Raw genomic sequence first — 24,573 nt, 5'->3', positions numbered from 1 at the left:
CTAGAGTATGTGTTTTTTTCTTCAAATGGTATTTTAAACTTGATGTTTACTGATCTGCAATACCAACAACTTACCTCAGTTTTATCTAAAGTTCTGTTTTGAAGTGAAATTGTTTTTATTTATCACATGCATTAAAAAGTTGACAGCCCTAAAAAAAAACTAAAAAACTTGTGTTCTGCCACCAAGCCAACTTTTCTTTTAAACGAGAACTATTGTCATGTTTTTCCTGCATTGATGACACAAGATTTCATCACACATTCATATTTCTGAACATAACTGCTTTGCATTTCATTTTATGGTCACTTTTTCCTGCAGCATCCATAAAAATTGCATGCACATGTGTCGTGGCCATTCATGCAAATTAGGTGACATATCAGCAAGAGTCCCACCCCCAGGCAACCACTGTGCCACAAGTACATTGCAGTCCTGTGGGAAAAATCTTTAAGAATCAAGATTTTAAACTCAATTAGCAGCAAAATGTGAATGTTGCTTTCAGACTCTTGAGTATTCTTGTTTCTCGTCCTGGCGCAGGTTTAATGAGACCTTCCACTTCCTCTTCTGGACAATGTTCGGTGTGGCCAACCAGGACTATGTGGACATGCCACAGTTCGTCCTGGCCGAGTTTGTAGGACGCATTCTGTATGGCATCTTCACACTCGTCATAGTCATCGTCTTGCTCAACATGCTTATTGCTATGATCACTAACTCCTTTCAGAAAATTGAGGTAAACATCATTTGAACATCTGTCTCTGTTTAAAGAAGCCTCAGTCATTGTCAGTGTCTTGTTCCAGGATGATGCTGACGTGGAGTGGAAGTTTGCCAGGTCAAAACTGTATCTCAGTTACTTCAGAGAGGGCCTCACTATGCCCGTCCCCTTCAACATCATCCCATCCCCTAAAGCTTGCTTCTACATCTTAAGGTGAGATTCAAAACACAGAAAGTACTGTATTTTTCAGACTATAAAGTGCACTTAAAATCATTTCATTTTCTCAAAACTCGACAGTGCACCTTATAACGCTGTGCGCCTAATCTTTGGAATAATTTTGGTTGTGTTTACCGACCTCCAAGCTTTTTAATTTGGTACATGGTGAAATAATGTGTGACCAGTAGATAGCAGTCACACATAAAAGATATGTGTAGACTGTAATATTATTAAAATAAGCAACACCGACATTTGTATGTTCCATTGAAAATATAGAACATTACACACAGCGCTCAAAAATCTATCAATATGTTTTAGTACGACTTTGGTAAGCTGTGAAGCTGCACCGCTTGATGGATTATACTGTGCTTTAACATACGAGTATTATTATGGTGTGTGTATAAGGTAAGACATAATATCTAGCGTTTTGTTTCACATTATTATTCAAAATTTACTTTTCTTACCTTCTGGTACCTGCTGGTTTATATTTATGGAATCTGCGCACATTTGCCTTTGTAGTCGAGAAGCTTCTTCTTTTTCTCTATCTTCTTGTTATGGGACATTCCTCTTTTGCTGTTGACATTTGTAATATAAAGTAGTGTAAAGGTTTTACTTATAACTGTCAGTCAGCTCGCCCTGAAAGCGCTAAAACATACCGGAAGTGAGTTTACATTAATCAACCAAGGAACTTTAGTTATTAAAGAGTTCCGGTCGGACAGTTTTTCACGGGACACATTTCCGACCTTGTTATTGCACTAGTGAGCCACAAAAGAGGAGATGCTGCTCCGTTATTGATTTAAGTAAAGTCTGAATGTCATTTAAACTGTTAGCTCCATCTTTTGACACTTCTTCCACTCCCGTCCTTGCACGCTACATCACTACAACAAAGATGACGGAGAAAAGACGCTGCCGAAGGTGAGCAACGTAAATAAGACCTCCCACAAGACGGCGCATCAGTAAGCGACTGTCAGAAAGCAGATTGAAGATGATCTGTAAAACACTATGCAACATTTTGATCAAAGAACCACCATTACATGTTATTCAGACCACAAGGAAGTGTTTTAAATTTTGAAAAAAAATTAAAATAATAATATGACTCCTTTTAATGTGCCCTATAATCCACCTTATATATGAAAGAAGATCGAAAATAGACCATTCATCGCAATGAGCCTTATATTCCGGTGCACCTTATGGTCGGGCAAATACGGTAGTCAGGTTGGCACGTACATGACTATGGCGCTTGTCTTCCTAATCAAAGCGGTAGCAATCAATATTCTTCTCTTATGTACTGTTTAGAAAAAAATAAAATAAAATATGACCCCTTTATTGCGCCTTATAATCCAGTGCACCTTTTGTAGGAAAATAGACCTGAATAGACCCGCTCATCGGCAGTGCGCCCTATGGTCTGGAAAATACAGTCCTTTTTTTTTTGTAGCTGATTTTGAATGTCACCATCAGAGGGATCTTTTGGCGTGTCTGCTGCTGCTTTACATGCAATGCGGAGAAGAAATACCCACCAATAGCGTCACTGGTGAGAATTAGTGTGTCTCTTTTAGTGCTGTATTGTGTTGTGTTGAATATGATTTATGTTTTTAAGTACAACAAGAAGGGCTCTGAGGACAGCCAGCTACCGTACCGTCAGCAAGTGATCAGAGCTCTGGTGCAGCGATACATCGAATCAGCTCGCAGGGACTTTGAAGAGACCAAGAGGAAAGGTAACTCATCATCACTCTCACAAACATACATCGTTACTGCTTTTTTCACTATTAATGAAGATCATAGTGATGTTACAATTATTTATAGCTGTCTTATGATGATTTTATTACATTTTACTTTTGGAAGATTTTTATGATGTTTTAATTTAATATAAAATGTCTTTCAAGACCCTGAAAATCAGAAAGAAAATATTTAAAATCTAAATGATTCAAGCCAGTTAGATTTATTTCTGAAACGTACAAACCTTCAATCGATGGCCAATGTTTACAAAAAAACAAACAAACAAAAAAACACTTACCAATATTTTTAATAATAGATATGTTGAGGGATAAAGGAGATTGTGTTTTTCTTGGTTCCTTGCAAACTATTTCAGGTTTATTAACTTTGCAAATTAGCGGAGTTTGAGAAAAACTATGGATATAATTTTATATTGTCTATCAGTAAAATATTCACAGCGCTTCACTTTTTCCAAATGTTTTTATGTTACAACCTTATTCCACAGCAGAATAATTAATTTTTTGTCCTCGAAATTCTACTCATAAAACCCCAAAATTATAAAGTTTTTTTCTTAAGTTTCTAAATGATATTTTTTTAAACAATCTCATGCATATAAGTATTCATAGCCTTTGCTCAATATTTTGTTGATGTACCTTTGGCAGAAATTACAGCAGGGGTGTCCAAACATTTAGAAGGGGTGCGGGGGGGCCACATTAGACTTAAAAAACTTGTTTTTATTGCAATTGTGAGGTATCGTGGCCAAACAGCTAAATTGTTGTTTCATCTGACCACAAAATCTTCCCCCAGAAGGTCTTATTTTTGTCCATGTGATGTCAGATGGAACAAAAATCAAGCTGTTTGGCCGCAATACGTTTGGTGGAGAAAAAATGAGGCCTTCAATCCCAGGAACACCATTCCCACCGTCAAGCATGGTGGTGGCAGTATTATGCTCTGGGCCGGTTTTGCTGCCAATGGAACTCGTGCTTTACAGAGAGTATATGGGACAGTAAAAACGGACGATGACCTCCAAATTCTTCAGGACAACCGAAAATCATCAGCCCGGAGGTTGGGTCTTGGGCGCAGTTGGGTGTTCCAACAGGACAATTAACCCCAAACACACATCAAACGCGGTAAAGGAATGGCTAAATGAGGCTAGAATTAAGGTTTTAGAATAGGCTTCCCAAAGTCCTGACGTAAACGTGTGGACAATGCTGAAGAAACAAGTCCATATCAGGAAAATCAATACATTTAGCGGAACTACACCAGCTTTGTCAAGAGGAGTGGCCAAAATTCAACCAGAAGCTTGCCAGATGCTTGTGGATGGCTACCAAAGGTGCCTTATTGCAGGGAAACTTGCCAAGGGACATGTAACCAAATATTAACATTGCTGTATGTATACTTTTGACCGAGCAGATTTGGTCACATTTTCAGTAGACCCATAGTAAATTCCTAAAAGAACCAAACTTCATGAATGTTTTTTGTGACCAACAAGTACGTGCTGCAATCACTCTATCAAAAAAATAAGAGTTGAAGAAATGATTGGAAACTTGAGACAGCCATGACATTATGTTCTTTACAAGTGTATGTAAACTTTACTGTAACATACTGTATGTATATATACAAACCCCGTTTCCATATGAGTTGGGAAATTGTGTTAGATGTAAATATAAACGGAATACAATGATTTGCAAATCCTTTTCAACCCATATTCAGTTAAATATTCTACAAAGACAACATATTTGATGTTCAAACTGATAAACTTTTTTTTTTTTCAAATGATCATTAACTTTAGAATTTGATGCCAGCAACACGTGACAAAGAAGTTGGGAAAGGTGGCAATAAATACTGATAAAGTTGAGAAATTCTCATCAAACACTTATTTGGAACATCCCACAGGTGTGCAGGCTAATTGGGAACAGATGGGTGCCATGATTGGGTATAAAAGCAGCTTCCATGAAATGCTAAGTAATTCACAAACAAAGATGGGGCGAGCTGTCGTATTTTAGGCTTCATAATGCGCCACACATTTTCGATGGGAGACAATTCTGGACTGCAGGCGGGCCAGGAAAGTACCCGCACTCTTTTACTACAAAACCACGCTGTTGTAACACGTAGCTTGGCATTGTCTTGCTAAAATAAGCAGGGGCGTCCATGATAACGTTGCTTGGATGACAACATATGTTTCTCCAAAACCTGTATGGACCATTCAGCATTAATGGTGCCTTCACAGATGTGTAAGTTACCCATGCCTTGGGCACTAATACACCCCCATACCATCACAGATAATGGCTTTTGAACTTTGCGCCTATAACAATCCGAAAGGTTATTTTCCTCTTTGTTCTGGAGGACACGACATCCTCTATTTCCAAATATAATTTGAAATGTGGACTCATCACCACAGAACACCTTTCTACTTTGCATCAGTCCATCTTAGATGAGCTCTGGCCCAGCGAAGCCAGCGGCGTTCCTTGGTGTTGTTGATAAATGGGTTTGGCTTTGCATAGTAGAGTATTAACTTGCACTCACAGATGTAGCCACCAACTGTAGTTACTGACAGTGGTTTTATGAAGTGTTCCCAGGTCCCATGTGGTAATATCCTTTACACACTGATGTCTGTTTTTGTTGCAGTAACGCCTGAGGGATCAAAAGTTGGTAATATCATCGCTTATGTGCAGTGATTTCTCTAGATTCTCTGAACTTTTTGATGATTTTATGGACCGTAAATGGTAAAATCCCTAAATTCCTTGCAATAGCTCGTTGAGAAATGTTGTTCTAAAACTGTTCGACAATTTGCTTACAAAGTGGTGACCCTCACCCCATCCTTGTTTGTGAATTACTTTGCATTTCATGGAAGCTACTTTTATACCCAATCATGGCACCCACCTGTTCCCAATTAGCCTGCAAACCTGTGGGATGTTCCATATAAGTGTTTGATGAGCATTCCTCAACTTTATCAGTATTTATTGCCACATTTCCCAACTTTTTTGTCATGTGTTCCTGGCATCAAATTTTAAAGTTAATGATTATTTGAAAAAAAAAAAGGTTTATCAGTTTAAACATCAAATATGTTGTCTTTGTAGCATATTCAACTGAATATGGGTTGAAACTGATTTGCAAATCATTGTATTCTGTTCATATTTACATCTAACACAATTTCCCAACTCATATGGAAACGGGGTTTGTATGTAAATATATATATATATATATATATATTAGGGCTGCGAACCTTTGGGCGTCCCACGATACGATTCAATATCGATTCTTGGGGTCGCGATTCGATAATATATCAATTTTTTTCGATTCAACGCGATTCTCGATTCAAAAACGATATATTTTCGATTCAAAACGATTCTGTAATTATTCAATACATAGGATTTCAGCAGGATCTACCCCAGTCTGCTGACATGCTAGCATAGTAGTAGATTTTTTTTAAAAAGCTTTTTTAATTATAAGGGACAATGTTTTATCAACTAATTGCAATATTGTAAATTTGTTTTAACTATTATTAACAACAGTGTCAATATTAGTTATAATTTCATTATAGCAGTGATTAAAAATCCCTCATTTACATTATCATTAGACATTTATAAAAAAAAATTAAAAAAGAACAATAGTGTCACTGTGGCTTACACTTGCATCGCATCTCATTAGCTTGACAACACACTGGGTCCAATGTTTTCACAAAGATAAAATAAGTCATATTTTTGGTTCGCTTAATAGTTAAAACACATATTATTGCAATCAGTTGATAAAACATTGCTTTTTACAAAAATCTACTACTCTGCTTGCATGTCAGCAGACTGGGGTAGATCCTGCTGAAATCCTATGTATTGAATGAACAGAGAATCCTTTTGAATCAGGAAAAAAATCGATTTTGAATCAAGAATCGTGTTGAATTGATAAAAAAATCGATTTTGAATTGAATCGTGACCCCAAGAATCGATATTGAATCTATTGGTGGGACACCCAAAGATTCGCAGCTCTAATATATATATATATATATATATATATTGGATATGTAATTATTATATATTATAATTGGTTATTAAGAGTATGTGAAAGTTCAACGTGTCTTATAATATCCACAAAGTTCAGTGAGCAGGTTGTGTTATGTGTGACCATGTTTGTCGAATTTTTGTCCTGATTACATTTTTTTTCTGCACCATGATTAGGTAAGGTTGTTTTGAAAACACCACGCCTGTCACGACCACAACAGGACTCTGAACACAGATGCAGGATTTAAATACGATATATTTATTTGATCAAGGGAAGGGGTCCAAAACGGGAGAAACAAAACAGGCTATAAAAACACAACTGACCTGAGCTCTAAACTAAACAAAAATATCAATAACTCAAAACACTCCGTCTACGGAGGGAAAAAAGGGGCTATGAACAAAACACTACTAAGTATAACAAAAGCCGCTCTAAAGGAGGCGATACTAGGAAGATAATCTTACCTGACAAAAGTTACAAATCAAATGACTCCCGTGGATCCAAAAAGGTACAAGAACGTGGCTGTGGACAATGCTATGGCAGGGAATGCTGGAGGTACGCACATGAAGTAACGAGACACTCTGGCACAAGACAAGGGGAGGACGAGACATTTATACACATGAGGGAGTGTGACACAGGTGGGCACAATCAGGCAATAAGGAGTGACGTCAGACCAGTGAAACAGGAGGAAGGGCAAGTGATCTGAAACGAGAGGGAGAGTTAAACAGGAAATGAAAAGACCACATGACACCAGACGAAAACCAGACAAGACATCAAGTGAAGTGAATTATATTTATATAGCGCTTTTCTCTAGTGACTCAAAGCGCTTTACATAGTGAAACCCAATATCTAAGTTACATTTAAACCAGTGTGGGTGGCACTGGGAGCACGTGGGTAAAGTGTCTTGCCCAAGGACACAACGGTAGTGACTAGGATGGCGGAAGCGGGAATCGAACCTGCAACCCTCAAGTTGCTGGCACGGCCACTCTACCAACCGAGCTATACCGCTATACCGTTCTGTCACACCTGGTTCTGTCACCCAGGTGTGACAGAACCCCTCCTTCTATGGCCGACTCCTGACGGCCCAGGGACCTCAGGGTGGAGTCTATAGAAGTCCCGGATCAGGGAGGGGTCATCAATGTTCCGTTGGGGAATCCACTCTCTCGCTTCTGGACCGTACCCCTCCCAATCCACCAAAAACCGTCTACCTCGACCTCTTTTGCGTACCGCTAAAAGTTTCTTGACCCAGTACAGAAGTCCTCCATCTGCTGCTTCCAGCGGCGGTGGGGGGTTTGGTGGCTGGGACCATGGGGCTTTCTTTGGCAGGCTTGACTTGGCTGACATGGAAAGTAGGGTGGCCGCGGAGCGACCTGGGTAGGCGTAAGCGTACTGCTGCTGGACCAATGACCTTGGTGATGGGGAAGGGACCCACAAATCTGGGCGCTAATTTCTTGGAGGGTACCTTGAGGTGCAGGTCTTTGGCGGATAGCCATACTCTCTGTCCTGGTTGGTAATCAGGTGCTGGGCGGCGCTTTCTGTCGGCTGCTTTCTTTACCCGATCTCTTTGGCGAGTGAGCACTTTTCGGGCCGCGAGCCAGATGCGACGGCATCCGCGCACCTGGGCGTGGGCTGAGGGCACGGAAACCTCTGGCTCAGTGTCTGGGAACACTGGCGGTTGGTAGCCGTAGACACATTTGAAGGGGGAGAAGCCAGTAGCCGAGGTAGGCAAGAGGTTATGGGCATATTCCACCCAGACCAGGTGGGAACTCCACGTTGTTGGGTTCTGGGACACGAGGCATCGGAGGACGGTTTCCAGTTGTTGATTGAGGCGCTCGATCTGGCCGTTTGCCTCCGGGTGGTATCTGGATGTCAGGCTGGCTGTAGCCCCGATGAGCTTGCAGAACTCCTTCCAGAACCGTGAGATGAATTGGGGGCCCCGGTCTGATACAATGTCTGTGGGAAATCCATGAATTCTAAAAACATGTTGCATCAATATCTGAGCGGTCTCCTTGGCTGTTGGCAACTTTGGCAAGGCAATAAAATGTGTCATCTTTGAAAAACGATCGACCACTGTGAGCACCGTAGTGTTACCTCTTGAGACTGGGAGGCCAGTGACGAAGTCCATGGAGATTTTAGACCACGGTCTGGAGGGGATAGGCAGAGGCTGTAGAAGTCCAACACGTAACCCGGAGGATGTTTTGTTACGAGCGCAGACCGGACACGCCTCGATGTACTCCCGGACCCCCGCCTCCATGGATGGCCACCAGAACCGCTGTGAGATCATAAACATAGTTCTCCGGACCCCCGGATGGCAGGTAAGCCGCAAGGTGTGAGCCCAATGAATCACCTGTGTGCGCAGACTCACCGGGACAAACAGGCGATTCTCTGGGCACTCACGAGGTGGAGGGGTAACACCATTAGCGTGCCTTACCTCTCGTTCTATCTGCCAAGTTACCGCTCCAACCACACAGTTCAGTGGGAGGATGGGTTCTGATACCTTGGCAACAGGCTCAGGGTCATAGAGGCGAGACAAGGCGTCTGACTTGACGTTGCGGAACCCCGGCCTGTAAGACAACGTGAAGTTAAAACGATTGAAAAACAATCTCCACCTGGCCTGACGTGAATTCAGTCTCTTGGCGTTTCGTATATATTCCTAGTTCTTGTGGTCAGTCCAAACTATGAAAGGATGTTGTGCTCCCTCTAACCAATGTCGCCACTCTTCCAGCGCTACCTTAACTGCCAGAAGTTCCCTGTTGCCAACATCATAGTTACGTTCTGCAGGGCTCAACCGACGAGACAGAAAAGCACAGGGGTGGGTCTTCCCATCTGCCTGCAGTCTTTGGGATAAGAACGCCCCAACTCCCTGGTTTGACGCGTCCACCTCGACCACAAATTGGCGTTGTGGATCTGGTAGCGTGAGGATGGGTGCAGTCGTGAAGCGGCGCTTGAGATCCTGGAACGCCCTCTCTGCCTCCGGAGACCAGTGGAAGCGTACCTGTGGAGAACTCAGAGCATGGAGAGGGGAAGCTATTGCGCTAAATCCTCTGATAAATCGTCTGTAGAAGTTCGCAAAACCGAGGAATTGCTGAACCTTCTTACGACTATCAGGGTTTGGCCACTTGGCGACTGCGCTAACTTCAGCTGGATCCATCTGTACTCTTCCAGGGGCTACAATGAAACCCAGGAAGGAGATGGTGTCGGCATGGAATTTGCACTTTTCAGCTTTTGCGTACAGGTGGTTTTCCAGGAGCCGTTTCAAAACCTGGCTGACATGGTGTCTGTGAATGTCCGGATTGTCAGAATAAATTCGAATGTCATCAAGATAGACGAAAACAAAATTGTCCAAAAAGTCTCTCAGCACATCATTAATCATTGCCTGAAAAACGGCAGGGGCATTAGTGAGACCAAAAGGCATCACTAAATATTCGTAGTGGCCACTAGGGGTGTTAAATCTGGTTTTCCACTCATCACCCTCCCTAATACGAATGAGGTGATAAGCATTGCGTAGGTCAAGCTTGGTAAAAACTTTGGCCTGCTGCAGCTGATCGAAAACTGATGACATTAATGGCAGAGGGTACCGATTCTTTATTGTTATATCGGTGAGGGGACTATAGTCTGTACACTGTCGCAAGGTGCCGTCTTTCCTGGATACAAAGAAAAACCCTGCTCCAGCAGGTGAGGATGAGGGACGGATAAGTCCCGCTTTAAGTGAGGATTGTATGTAGTCTTTCATAGCATGTCTTTCGGTACCTGAAACAGAGTATAGGCGCCCCTTGGGGATGGTAGATCCGGGAATGAGGTCTATAGCACAATCATAAGGACGATGTAGTGGGAGCGATGTAGCTTTAGCTTTATTAAAGACCTCCTTCAGGTGGTGATAGCAAGGAGGTACGGAAGTCAAATCTGGGTGCTGTGGTTCTCTGGTAAAGTGAGCAGAAACAGAGTTGATATTCATGGCGGTTCTTACTGGGGCACTAACCCTCATACACTTCCCCACGCAGTTCCTTCCCCAGCCCCTGATTTTGCCTGTAGGCCAGTCTATGTGGGGGTTGTGGTGAACAAGCCATGGATGTCCAAATACCAGGGTGCGTGCTGGTGAGTGAAACAAAAAAAAGTTCAATAGTTCGTGGTGGTTATCAATCTCTATGGCTACGGGTTCTGTTATATGGGTGATCGTGAATAAAGCGCTACCATTAAGGGCGTTAGCCTTAATGGGTGGTGTGATGACCCTTGTTTTTACTCCCAATATCTTGGCTAAACCCCAGTCCATCAAGCTCTCATCGGCCCCCGAGTCAATTAAAACATGCATATCCACATTAAGAGTCATTGGTGACCTTAATAGGTGTCAAGGTACGCACGGTAGCACTTGAGGAATGATTCTGATCCCTCACCTGGGTCGACTTGGAAGGGCAGGCGGCCACGAGATGCCCCACCTCTCCGCAATAAAAGACGTCATAGAGGGCTGTAGTGTTCCATCCGCTGTCTGCGGCCAGGGTTCGAAAACGAATGGCATAATCAGAAGCTGATTCTTTCCCCTGATGAATCGTACTTAGCTCTCTGGCCTTTTCGCGCTCGGTAGAGACAGGGTCAAAAGTCTTTTGGAGAGTCTCTGTGAAGTCTTGGAGTGAGCCGCACATGTGAGAGCCCCTAGACCACTCTGCCATGGCCCATTTCTTTGCTCTCCCTGCCAGATAGGAGATCATAAAAGACACCTTAGCATGATCGGTGGGGAAGGCGTGGGGCGAGAGCTCAAAATGCATCTGACAGATTATGATGAATTCTTTGCATTGTCCGGGTTCGCCTGCAAAGCGTTCAGGAGAGGCCAATCGGGCTCCCACTCCATTATGAATGGTGGGGAGTACCTGAGTCATGGGAACTGGCTGCGGCTCAGGCACAGGGGGTGCGGAACCAGGCTTGGTCATTTGGGTGAACCAAAGTTGCACCTGTGCCGCAAGTTGGCCCACCTGGGAGGTAACAGCGGTCCAAAAGTTCTCTTGGGTTCGGGCGATCCCCTGGATTTCCTGGCCCAAGACTGCCACCCGCTCCTCATGAGCGGAGAGGCGGGATTCCTGCGCATGAAGGGCCGCGGCCAACTGCTTCGATCCTGCTGTGTCCATACTGGCCAGAGTGTACTGTCACGACCAGAACAGGACTCTGAACACAGATGCAGGATTTAAATACAATATATTTATTTGATCAAGGGCAGGGGTCCAAAACGGGAGAAACAAAACAGGCTGTAAAAACACAACTGACCTGAGCTCTAAACTAAACAAAAATATCAATAACTCAAAACGCTCCGTCTACGGAGGGAAAAAAGGGGCTATGAACAAAACACTACTAAGTATAACAAAAACCGGTCTAAAGGAGGCGATACTAGGAAGATAATCTTACCTGACAAAACTTACATATCAAATTACTCCCGTGGATCCTAAAAGGTACAAGGACGTGGCTGTGGACAATGCTATGGCAGGGAACGCTGGAGGTACGCACATGAAGTAACGAGACACTCTGGCACAAGACAAGGGGAGGACGAGACATTTATACACATGAGGGAGTGTGACACAGGTGGGCACAATCAGGCAATCAGGAGTGACGTCAGACCAGTGAAACAGGAGGAAGGGCAAGTGATCTTAAACAAGAGGGAGAGTTAAACTTTCAAAATAAAACAGGAAATGAAAAGACCACATGACACCAGACGAAAACCAGACAAAACTTCACCCAGGTGTGACAACGCCCGACAAATTGCTTATTGAACTTGTGCCGTCCCGCAGGCAAAATAAAGACACCGGTGGGCTGCACTTACCCAGCTGGCTGTACCCCGGAATTACAGCCTCAGGTCTTTTTGAATGCGATGCCACAAGCCTGCCACAGCTATCTTTGGCCAGTTTCGCACATCACTCTTTGCTCATTCCTTTTTGCAGCACCTCTCAAGCTCCATTAGATTGGATGAAAAGCCTTGGTTTTGATCCAGGATGTCTCTGTACATTGCTGCATTCACCATTTCTTCTATCCTGACAAGTCTCCCAGTTCCTGCTGCTGGAACCCATCCCCACAGCATGATGCTGCCACCACCATTCTTCACTGTAGGGATGGTATTGCCCTGGTGATGGTTTTCTTCAAACATGTTGCCTGGCGTTTATGCCAAAAAGAAGATCAATCTTTGTCTCATCAGACCAGATAATTTTTTTTCTCAAAGTCTAAAAATCTTTCAGGTGCATTTTGGCAAAATTTCTACTAAGAAATTAGTTACATCTGGTCAATATCATACAGGCCTAATTGGTGGATTGCTGCAGAGATGGTTGTCCTTCTGGAAGGTTCTCCTCTCTCCACAGAGAATACCGAAGCTCTCAAAGAATGATCATTAGGTGCTTGGTCACCTCCCTGACTAGACTAAGATGAATACAGCAATGTACAGAGATATCCTGGATGAAAACCAACAATTCCCAGTCGACCTGATGGAGTTTGAGAGGTGCTGCAAAGAGGAATGGGCAAAACTGCTCAAAGATACAGTCGGTGTGCCAAGTTTGTTGCGTGTTCAAAAAGACTTGAAGCTGTAATTGTTGCCTAAGCTGCATCAATATTGAGGAAAGGGCTGTGAATACTTATGTACATGTATTTTTAGTTTGAATAAATTTGATTTTTTTTTTAATCAAAAAATAATTGTTCACAGTTACGGGGTATTGTCGCAGAATTTTGAGGACAACAATTAATTTGTCCTGTCTGGAAGCAAGGCTGTAACATAACAGAATGTGGAAAAAGTGAAGCGCTGTGAATATTTTGCGAATGCACTAACATTTAATTTTTATATAAACTTGCATGCAAGACCCTGAAAAGCAAAAACATATATCATTATTTAATGGAGAATTAGATTTAGTGTGTATGAATGCTTTTATTTTCAAAACATTTTTTAATCTTGAGATATAATTTTAATAAATATTTTGGTGCTGAAATTCTAACTTTAATACTCAATCATGTAAAGTAATACAGTTTCTGAAAAACATTGTTTTAATTGAATTTGATACTTTATATATTTTTATTAATGTTTTATATACGATAATCCAATTTCAATATTTTGCTGCTTAAGTTTGATTCACTATCCTGAAACCTGAAAAAAATCACAATCTAAAAAATTGAATCTTGAAATGTTTGTTGAGTAATTGTTTTTTTTAATTGAAACTTTTAAATGTAATTTAATAACATCAAATTTTAACATTTTGTTGCTTAATAGTTTTTTGCAGTGCCATGAAACAAATTATTATTTTTATTATTATTGTCATTTGTGAGCGTCAGTGCTTTTTCTATATTATTTTTGGGCATTTTGGATACAATTTCAAGGTGTTTAATATAAATTCTGTTATAGTGTTTTATTTTCTTCTAAGAAGATTTTTTTCTTCTAATTTATTTCCCTTCTTGTTTTTTTGTTGTTCTTTTCTTACTCCTTTTCACTTTTCTTCCATCATTATCTCTTTTTTTACAACTTTTTTCTCCCTCTTTACCTTATTTTGCTTTATTTTGTTTTAATTTTTATTTCTCCTATATTCTTTTTCTATGAATTTTGTGAAAAGGTCTGTCTTCATAAACAAAAATAATTTAGAAAAATACATTTTACTCATCATGGCTACATTCTAGTGTTTTCTTTTGTCTTTTAAACGCTGAGAAATAGTATTTTTTGGATAGGCAGAATTGTATTGCCACTTTTTTTGTTGACCAGGATATTTAGAGAGTATATATTTCTAAGAAAAAACAACAAAGTCAATGCAATTTATGATTTTCATTAGTTCCATTCAAGTAAAGCAAGAAAATGTATATGTATATATTTTTTATTAACAAATTGCTAAAGAGAATCTATGGCATTGTTAGTCAATTTCTGTTGTTTTTTGTAATCAGATATTGGTAATCGAGTCACTGAGCTGAGCAAAGCCATCATGAGGATGCACAATGACCTGAAAGTGGTCCTTCAGCACATGGTGGACGAAAGACCCCCTGCAGGTGAGGTTCTGTCCAAAGACGGCTCATCTTTTCTGGGAAAATACATCATTGGTGCCAAGAACAATTTCCGAGGCTTTAACAGCCTTCTAGATGATAAAAGTAAATCCCAGAATGTAACCGTGCACCAACGGCAGGACCAGGAGGACAACTTAAAAGACGGAGGACATGATGATAACAATGATGACGATAATAATAAGGTTGACTGTGGAGGGCGGGAGTCAGACTGCGATGTGGCAAAGATGGAGGAAGGCAAAGGTCAGTTGCTCAAGGAAGCAAAAAACAATGACAACCCTGACAATAAAGCTACAGAGGGGACGACTGATGATGACAAAAAAGAAACCATCTCCGAGAACTCCAAAGTCAGCAATGAGAACGAGGTGATCACGTGCAACCACGAGTCGATGCCAGAGAACAAAATGGAGGCTCCGTGGATGAAAAGATTTGAGCAAAATACCAGCGAGAAATGTGATGGGAGTGACAAGACAGTGTGCCACAAAACGACTCCTTCACCCTCGGGCAGCAGCAGCTCACAAGACGCCGGCTTCGGTTCTCAGGAAGGGGACAGATCCATGGATGGTACTTCTGGAGGAAGACGGTAGAAGGCCATTCTTTTGTAGGTTCATACATAATCACCACTATATGGACAGAAGTATCGGGACACTTGGATAGTCGGTCCTCATCCTCTTTAACTCTCCTAGGACAGTGGTCGGCAACCCGCGGCTCCGGAGCCGCATGCAAATCTTTGGTCACTCCTATGTGGCTCAGCTGCATAATCAACGACCCACCAATTATTTCGGGAGGTTTCCGGAGTTTGATGCCCCTCCCGGGAATCACTCGGGGACAACATTCTCCGGTCTTCACCCGGTCTACAATATTGAGTGCTTGCCGTGATGGATTTACTTTTAACTTCCTCTTTAACATGTCGTCGCGCCCACTTTTACACAATGCTATCTACTTGTCGGCCGGTCACATGCTATATGCAGCTCTTGTCAACTCACGCACATACCTGCAAGGCATACTTGTTCAACAGCCATACTAGGTTTCAATAAGGGTTGTAATGTAAACAACTTTAACACTCTTATTAATATGCGCCACACTGTGAACCCACACTATACAAGAATGACAAACACATTTCGGAAGAACATCCGCACTGTAAGACAACATAAACACAACAGTACATATACCCATAATCCCATGCATCCCTGACTCTTCCTGGCTATGTTATACACACCCGCTAGCACCAAACCCCGCCCACCTCAACCGACGCACGGAGGGGGTGGGGGGGTTTGGTTGCTAACGGGTGTGTATAACATGGCAGGAGTTTGGGGAAACCATGGAGAACAACTTCCGGACGGCTTCAAAGCGATTCTGGATCACCATCTGCCGCCTCCGGAGGGGGAAGCAGTGCAGTGTCAACGCCGCTGCATTGAAGTTTGCCCAACCAGTCTAATGTTCTTTGTGACTTGGAGAAGGTATTTGACCATGTCCCTTGGGGGGAGTATGGGGGACTGGAACCCCTTAATGTGGCGGTTCGTTCCCTGTATGATCCGTGTCAGAGCTTTGTCCGCATTGCCGGTAGTAAATCAGACTTGTTTCCAGTGACGATTGGACTCCGCCAGGGTTGTCCTTTGTCACCAATTCTGTTCATAACTTTTATGGACAGAATTTCTAGATGCAGTCAGGGCTCCAGTGTGGTGGCTGCAGGATTATGTCTCTGCTTTTTGCAGATGATGTGGTCCTGCTGGCTTCATCTGACCAGGATCTTCAACTCTCTCTGGATTGGTTCGCGACCGAGTGTAAAGGGACTTGAATGAAAATCAGCACCTCCAAGTCCGAGGCCATGGTTCTCACCCGGAAAATGGACGAGCGCCATCTCCGGATTCGGGAGAAGATCCCGCCCTATGTGGAGGAGTTTAAGTACCTCGGAGACTTTTTCACGAGTAAGGGAAGTGTGGATCGTGAGCTTGACAGACGAATCGGTGCGGTGTGGAGGTGGGAATCTTTGGGCACCTCACGATTCGATTACAATTCAGAAGCTACAATTTGATTAAAATCAGTTATTGGTGCATCTTCAATTTATATATTGATGCAGTTTTACATTTCTTTTAGTTACACTCAATAAGCGTTTATCACTTGCAACTTTAAAAAACGGTGCATTTGTAATAAGAAACAGTTAAATTAATTCTCACATTTATTAAATTAATAAAAATGTTTGCAAAACTGGAACATAAGTGCCCTAAAATAAATGAGCTGGTTTGATGTCTCAGTGAGGTGGCTCGCTGCATTCAGAAACATTTTAGAACAGTCTGCATTAATTAAATCGATTAGCGATTATCGACGTTTACCAATCGTTATCACAATCGTCCATGTCAGAATTGCAATGCATCTAAAAATCGATTATTTCTCCCACCTCTGGCGGAACTTGTATCAATCACTCGTGGTAAAGAAGGAGCTGAGCCAGAAGACAAAGCTCTCAATTTACCGATCTACATTCTCATCCTCACTCAGAGGTGAGTGAGGATATGTTTCCTCTGTCGGCTGGCGGGGCTCTCGCTTAGAGGTAGGGTGAGAAGTTCTCTCATCCGTGAGGATCTCAAAATAAAGGCGCTGCTCCCCCACATTGAGAGGAGCCAAATGACCGCTTCAGTTCTCTTGGGAGGCTGACCCCAACACCGATCGGCAACAGCACACAAATGTTGATGCCCTGACATGGCACCCCTATTGTGGTTCAACGGGTGCTCCTGCCCTGGTTAATGTTGTTGACGCACATCCGGCGTCAAGTGATATGTCTTCGCAGAGTACAGTCCCTCCGCCTGCTGAGTCTGGCGTTGGAGGACTGCATATGCAAGTACTTTTTGTATGACACGGGTGCTTTAACAATGCAGCAGCAGAATGATCCAGATATTACCATTGTGTTGGATTGGATCAAGCATTGGGGCATCTGAAAAGGCCGCGCCAGGTGGCTTCGGAAGCTTTGGACCGAATTCCCTCGGTTGTCAGTAGTGAAGGGACTCCTAGGCAAAACGATGAACTCCTCCCCCCTGGGAAAAGTTCATCAAGTAGTGGTACCTTCATCTCTGGTCCAGAATGTTCTGTCTCAATTACATGGGGGCCCTCTTTCCGCACATTTTTTCAGCAGAAGGTGTGGGAGTGTGTTAAACAACATTGCTATTGGCCCTCCATGCTCAAAGACATCCGCCTGTGGTGTGAGCGATGTGTCCCATGTCAAGGTCTGAGCGCGGTACCCAAACATTGTGCTCCGATGGGGGGTATGCAAGATGTTCGCTCTTTACAGATAATGGCTATGGACATTTTGGAGCTTCCAGTGACATCTAGAGGGAATAGATATGTACTGGTCATTGAGGACTAGTTTTCTAAATGTGTTGATCTGTATGCTTTATCCAACAAAACTGCCCAATCGGTGGCTCAGTGTCTGTTTGAGGATTATGTGTTGCTACATGGCAATCCAGAGACTATACATAGGGATTAGGGCAGGCAGTTTGAGGCTGAGATTGTGCAAACATTTTGTGCTGCTCAACATTAAGAATAATCGCACGACACCATATAAACCCAAATCCGACGGCGTGGTGGAGCGCTTTAATCGTCCTCTCATTGATCAGCTAGCCAAGACGTTGTTGGTTCGTAGGGGTGAACAGGATGATTATTTGAAACATGGTGTTTGCGTACGTCACCGGTTACACTCCCTACTTTCTCACTCGTGGTAGGAAGCACGAGTCCCTGTTGATGTGTTAGTGTCGAAAGGAAACGATCATTCTGATTTGTCCTTCCCTCATGCCGACTTTAGCGCTTCAATGGTTCACCGTTTAGATATTGAAATTGGCTCCCCATTGGAGGGGCCCTTTTAAGATTTCCTTCTGACAATGAGGCAGGCCTCGTCGATCGCATTATTGACCCTCTGGCTGATGATGGACGTGCACGGGTTGTTCATCATGATAGTTTAAAACCCTATGTCAGTGGTCTGGTTCCCAGAAAACCCATCACGGTCTCACCCTTGCCCCAGTCCTAAAGTACCTTCACTGCATGAAGACTGACCTAATGGAGGTCCTCTGGAGAAGTGTGCAGTGGGTTTGCAGTCAAAAGAACCGCCTAGCTCAGAGGAACTCCAATAGGTTTCAGAAAAGCTAGATGTAGTTTTTGGTGGCAACACGGGGGGAACTTTATTTACCTGGGTAAATAAAGTAAGTGGGGAAGTTCCTGCGGTGAAAATGTGGCCTATTGTGAACTATTAATAAGATACTACTTTGTTGATGCATCTTAGGCAGCAATTACAGCTTTTAGTAAACAATAAATAAGATTGATTAAAGAAAGGTGATGAACTCAAGGGAATATAATACATTTAAATCAGAAGTTAAACACTTTTAGACTTTAAAAGACTATCAAATACACCATGAGCCAAATTACCAAACCCTGATAAAGGAAGTACAGTCACAAACCAAATTACTAATTGCTCCTTAAATTATCCTGTTGAAGGTTTTCAGGTTTGACACTATATGATATGAATATGTATTTATATACGCTCAATGTATGTTTTGGACATTGCATTTTCTTTTCATGAATGGGAATTGGAAAAACAAAAAACAAGAGGTTTATTAGAATTTTAGTTTGTCTTTACAAAGCAACTTCCACTTATATCATCTGGAATAATAACAAAGCATGTTTCTGTTGACTGAGGATTTTCCTTTTTGTTACATGAAATATAAAAGAGGGGCTTCACGGTGGAGTTTGCATGTTCTCCCCGTGAATGCGTGGGTTCCCTCCGGGTACTCCGGCTTCCTCCCACTTCCAAAGGCATGCACCTGGGGATAGGTTGATTGGCAACACTAAATTGGCCCTAGTGTGTGAATGTGAGTGTGAATGTTGTCTGTCTATCTGTGTTGGCCCTGTGATGAGGTGGCGACTTGTCCAGGGTGTACTCCGCCTTCCGCCCGATTGTAGCTGAGATAGGCACCAGCGCCCCCCGCGACCCCAAAGGGAATAAGCGGTAGGAAATGGATGGATGGATGGAAATATAAAATAAAAAGCAACACGTTTTTTTAATGTGGTTAACACTGTTAATTGTATTTGTGTTTAAAATAATGTGTGTCAAATTCTAATAAACTATTCGTTTTTAGTTTTCCAATTCCCATTCATGAGAAAAATTCAATGACCAAAACATACACTGACCTGAGTAAATATATATTCATATTATATTGTCAAATATGGCATCTGAAAGCCTTCTAAAGGTCATGTAAGAAGCAATGAGTAATATGGTTTAGTAATTTCAGTACAAAGCAGTAGGAAATGGATGGATGGATGGATGTTTCATTTCTGCTAAATGAAAACTGTTTCAGATCTGGTTATTGCACTAAAAGAATACGTTTTTCAATATTTGAAAACAAAATTCCAGATAAACCAATTGTTTTTCCCCACATAATTAGAATTTATGAAATGAAAATATTAACAACCAAAACACACACTGACCATTTAGCCCAGTCAAACGTCACACTGATTTTTTTCAAAAGTCATCATTAAAATGAGGGAAAGCTTCATATTTTTGTCCATCAGCTTCTTGTGTCGATCATTTGTCAGAGAAAACAAACACTGCCGGTCTAACGTTTTCCAGCATGTCTTATCGCCTGTAAAAATGTATCCGTTTCCATGACTTTTTTGCTTTGGGTTTGTAGAACAGCCCTTTATATGTCATTTCTAATTTAATGCCTAATAAAAATGTCTCACTTTGTCAACAGTAAATGCAGCAAATGCTGCCACAGTCCAACAGTGCAGGTCTCAGCTTGCTTCACACATTCTGCTCCCATGAGGCGTCCTCTATGAACACAGCGCTTCATTAATTTGTCACCTCGCACGTCCCTTCGGCACAATGCTTCCAACTATTCAACTGGAAAAAGTGCACATAACGCCCTGTTTGGCTGTCTTGTCACTAAAATGGCATTGGGTGTAGTTTCTATGGCAACCGTAGCACTTGATAGAATTCCTGACGTTTATTTGCTGCTGCAACACACAAATGGAAAAACAGCTAAGCAACTTCTGCAGAGACAATAATATACATAACGGAAAAAAATATGAATTACATTACTGCATGAGGTAACACACATGTACATACATACGTTCCTATATACATATGTATATATATATACATACATATGTATAAATATATATATATATACATATGTATATATACATACATATGTATAAATATATATAAATACGTATATATGTTGTGTGACTATCAAAAACCAATTAGTCACTGAGTGGAAAGCAGGGCTCTGTCTGACACGCTAGGTCCAAGGATGCAACATGAAATAATTATTGCTGTTTTGAGGGTGATTTATTGTCCCTTTGAGTAAAAATACAATACATTACATTCAGATGGTATGTGGTCCTTTTGCGCTCCTTTTGCTGTTCCTTTAGCGCTCCTTTTGCTGTTCCTTTAGCGCTCCTTTTGCTGTTCCTTTTGCGGTCAACAGAAGTAATGGCACCTAGGTTCACACTCTCTCCAAACAAGCCAAAAAATTCCTCCAGACAACTGCATGTGATATTCATTCAGCAATCATTCAGCCCCACTAACACTCCTCCCACACACACACAAACTCCGCCCACACACATGTAGCCACACCCACTATCCCAGGTGACAAGTGAGAGACAAATCCTTGCCTCTACAATACATACGTGTATATATATATACATACTAGGGCTGTGAATCTTTGGGTGTCCCACGATTCGCTTCAATATCGATTCTTGGGGTCACGATTCGATAATATATCGATTTTTCCGATTCCATTCCATTCTCGATTCAAAAACAATTTTTTCCCCGATATAAAAGGATTCTGTATTCATTCAATACATAGGATTTCAGCAGGATCTACCCCAGTCTGCTGACATGCTAGCAGAGTAGATTTAAAAAAAAAAAGCTTTTATAATTGTGAAGGACAATGTTTTATCAACTGATTGCAATAATGTACATTTGTTTTAACTATTAAACGAACCAAAAATATGACTTATTTTGTCTTTGTGAAAACATTGGACACAGTGTGTTGTCAAGCTTATGAGATGTGATGCAAGTGTAAGCCACTGTGACATTATTGCTCTTTTTTAAAAATTTCTCTAAATGTCTAATGATAATGTCAATGAGGGATTTTTAATCACTGCTATGCTGAAATTATAACTAAATATTGATGCTGTTGTTGATAATATTCATTTTTGTTTCACTACTTTTGGTTTGTTCTATGTCGTGTTTGTGTCTCCTCTCAATTGCTCTGTTAATTGCAGTTCTGAGTGTTGCTGGGTCAGGTTTGGTTTTGGAATTGGATTGCATTGTTATGGTATTGCTATGTAATGGTTTGTTGGAATGATAAAAAAAAAAATATATATATATATATATATATTGCAATAACTTGAGGTTTGTAATAGAGGTTTCACACAATACGTGACCGGCCGGCACGCAAATAGTGTTGTGTAACAGTGGCCACTACTACATGTATCAGAAGATATTATGGGTATTGTCATCATGGCCCGCCCTCAATTTTGAGTGAAAATCGCAGTCTGCATACCTCAGACAATATTAGGGAAAGGCACTGAGGTCAGAAATCTCCAGGTAAATACGAGAAGGTCGACAAGTTTACAGCTGAGCCACACAAGAGTAATCAAAGAGCCGCGGGTTGCCGACCCCTGTTATAGGCGCAAAGTTCAACAGCCAGCATCTGTGATGGTATGGGGGTGCATTAGTACCCATGGCATGGGTAACTTACACATCTGTGAAGGCACAATTAATGCTGAAAGCTCCATAAAGGTTTTGGAGCAACATATGTTGTCATCCATTGCCTATTTCAGAAAGACAATGCCACGCCACGTGTTACAACAGCGTGGCTTCGTAGGGTACTTTCCTGGCCCGCCTGACGTCCAGACCTGTCTCTCATTGAAAATGTGTGGCGCATTATGAAGCGTAAAATACGACAGCGGAGACCCCGGACTGTTGAACGACTGAAGCTCTACATAAAAAAAGAATGGGAAAGAATTCCACTTTCAAAGCTTCAACAATTAGTTTCCTTAGTTCCCAAACATTTATTGAGTGTTGTTAAAAGAAAAGGTGATGTAACAGTGGCGAACATGCCCTTTCCCAACTACTTTGGCATGTGTTGCAGCCATAAAATTCTAAGTTAATTATTATTTGCCAAAAAAAAAATAAAGTTAATGAGTTTGAACATCAAATATCTTGTCTTTGTAGTGCATTCTTTCGGATATGGGTTGAAAAGGATTTCAAAATCATTGTATTCCGTTTATATTTAGATCTAAGACAATTTCCCAACTCATATGGAAACGGGGTTTGTACATACCTAGATAGTCCTTTATTGATTCCTTCAAGGAACTGTCATTGCATCCTGCTATTCCATACAATAGCAAATAATATTAAATAACCTAGGGCTGGGCGATATGGACCAACATTCATATCCCTATATATTTTGGCTAAATTTCGATATACGACATACATTGCGTTTTTACCCGGAAAGTGTATTTAGACAAAGTCAAACCCAAAAATGTGTCATGTTTTTTTATTGGAACAAATACTTAACAAGAGTAAATTTCTGTAATTAAAAAATAAAAATAAATCATGCATAGATAGATGCACATAAAAATGTTAAAGTTTTGAAAATACTATAAAAATAGTAAAGTAAAATCTTCAATCTTCTTCAAACACAGCTTTAGCTATGATCAAACCTTCAACTAATAACAAAAACACAAAAGAAAAAATATTAACTAAAGTCCCTGGCTCAAAGGGAAACTGCACTTTTTTTTTTAACTTTGCTTATCGTTCACGATCATTATGAAACACATAACAACAAATCTCTTTGTTTAATGCATTCTAACTTGTAAATAAAAGCACGCTGACAAAGGATCCAATGGGAGGTCCTATACCCCGCTCATAAAACCCAATAAATAACTGTCCAAAAAGCGTCAACAATACACCAAAACAACAAGTTTATTGTAGATCATAAATCATGCTTCTCTCCTGGATGGTAAAAGAATGAGAATACTATCTGACAAGTTGCTGCACTCTGATCGGCTTACATCTAAAATTTCCCATACAAGCAGTCCTGCAGCCTGTCTACAATCAAATCTGGACAGCCAGTTAACATCTAAATGTCCTCCAATAAGCACACAAGGTTGGAGGTGGGGGCTTGTCCAAGTGCAGCTGGGATATGGTTCCGCCCCGCCGCAACCTCGAAAGGGACATGCGGTCGGAAATGAATGGATAGATGATTAATCTTTTGTTGTATTTAAATTAAGTAATTTACAAAAAAGGTAGACATGGTAGGCTATAGGTTACTTGGAGCTAGCAGCTACACGATAGTTCAGCACTTATGCTAGACATACAGTATGTTATGTGTGTAAGCATCCTTACAATATCACCGTCTAAAACACATTTATCAATATAAACAAGTATCAAATATTCTAGTTACATAGAGTATTACTTAGACATTAAGTCTCTAAGGTAGAAGAACATTAGAAAGTATCCAGTACCAAACATGTCTGCATTATTCATCTTTGTCATGCTCTTAACTTGATGAATTGTGAGCACTCTGTGTCACCAAAAACAAATCAACACTTCAATTCTAAAGTATAAATCTGTGATAATACTAGTGTTTTCATAAACCTACCATTTTTATCCGAGTAATTTCACTTGATCCAATATTTTCTAACATTCAACACAGCAAAATAAAAAGTACCTACTGTACTACAATTTGTGCTGATACCGTGTTAAAGGCCTACTGAAACCCACTATTACCCACCACGCAGTCTGATAGTTTATACATCATTGATGAAATATTAACATTGCAACACATGCCAATACGGCTTTTTTAGTTTACTAAATTACAATTTTAAATTTCCCGGGAGTTTTGTCTTGGAAACGTTGTGTAATGATGACGTGTACGCGTGAC

General features: G+C 41.3%; 1 protein-coding gene across 1 annotated transcript in view; it reads left to right on the top strand.

Annotated features, from left to right (window-relative positions):
• Positions 1-20,733, top strand: part of LOC133551211 (short transient receptor potential channel 2-like) — a 29,691-nt gene extending 8,958 nt beyond the window's left edge. The window contains exons 9-13 of the mRNA XM_061897688.1: positions 532-724; positions 792-919; positions 2,381-2,453; positions 2,520-2,637; positions 14,516-20,733. Coding sequence (XP_061753672.1) covers positions 532-724; positions 792-919; positions 2,381-2,453; positions 2,520-2,637; positions 14,516-15,216 — 1,213 coding nt within the window. The 3' untranslated portion in view covers positions 15,217-20,733. The remainder of the gene's footprint in view (positions 1-531; positions 725-791; positions 920-2,380; positions 2,454-2,519; positions 2,638-14,515) is intronic.
• The last annotated feature ends 3,840 nt before the right edge of the window (positions 20,734-24,573 follow it).

Source organism: Nerophis ophidion, linkage group LG04 (genome assembly GCF_033978795.1).
Source record: "Nerophis ophidion isolate RoL-2023_Sa linkage group LG04, RoL_Noph_v1.0, whole genome shotgun sequence".
NCBI lineage: Eukaryota > Metazoa > Chordata > Actinopteri > Syngnathiformes > Syngnathidae > Nerophis > Nerophis ophidion.
The sequence above is the reverse complement of the archived record's forward strand: the minus strand, read 5'-3'. Positions and strand labels throughout refer to the sequence as shown.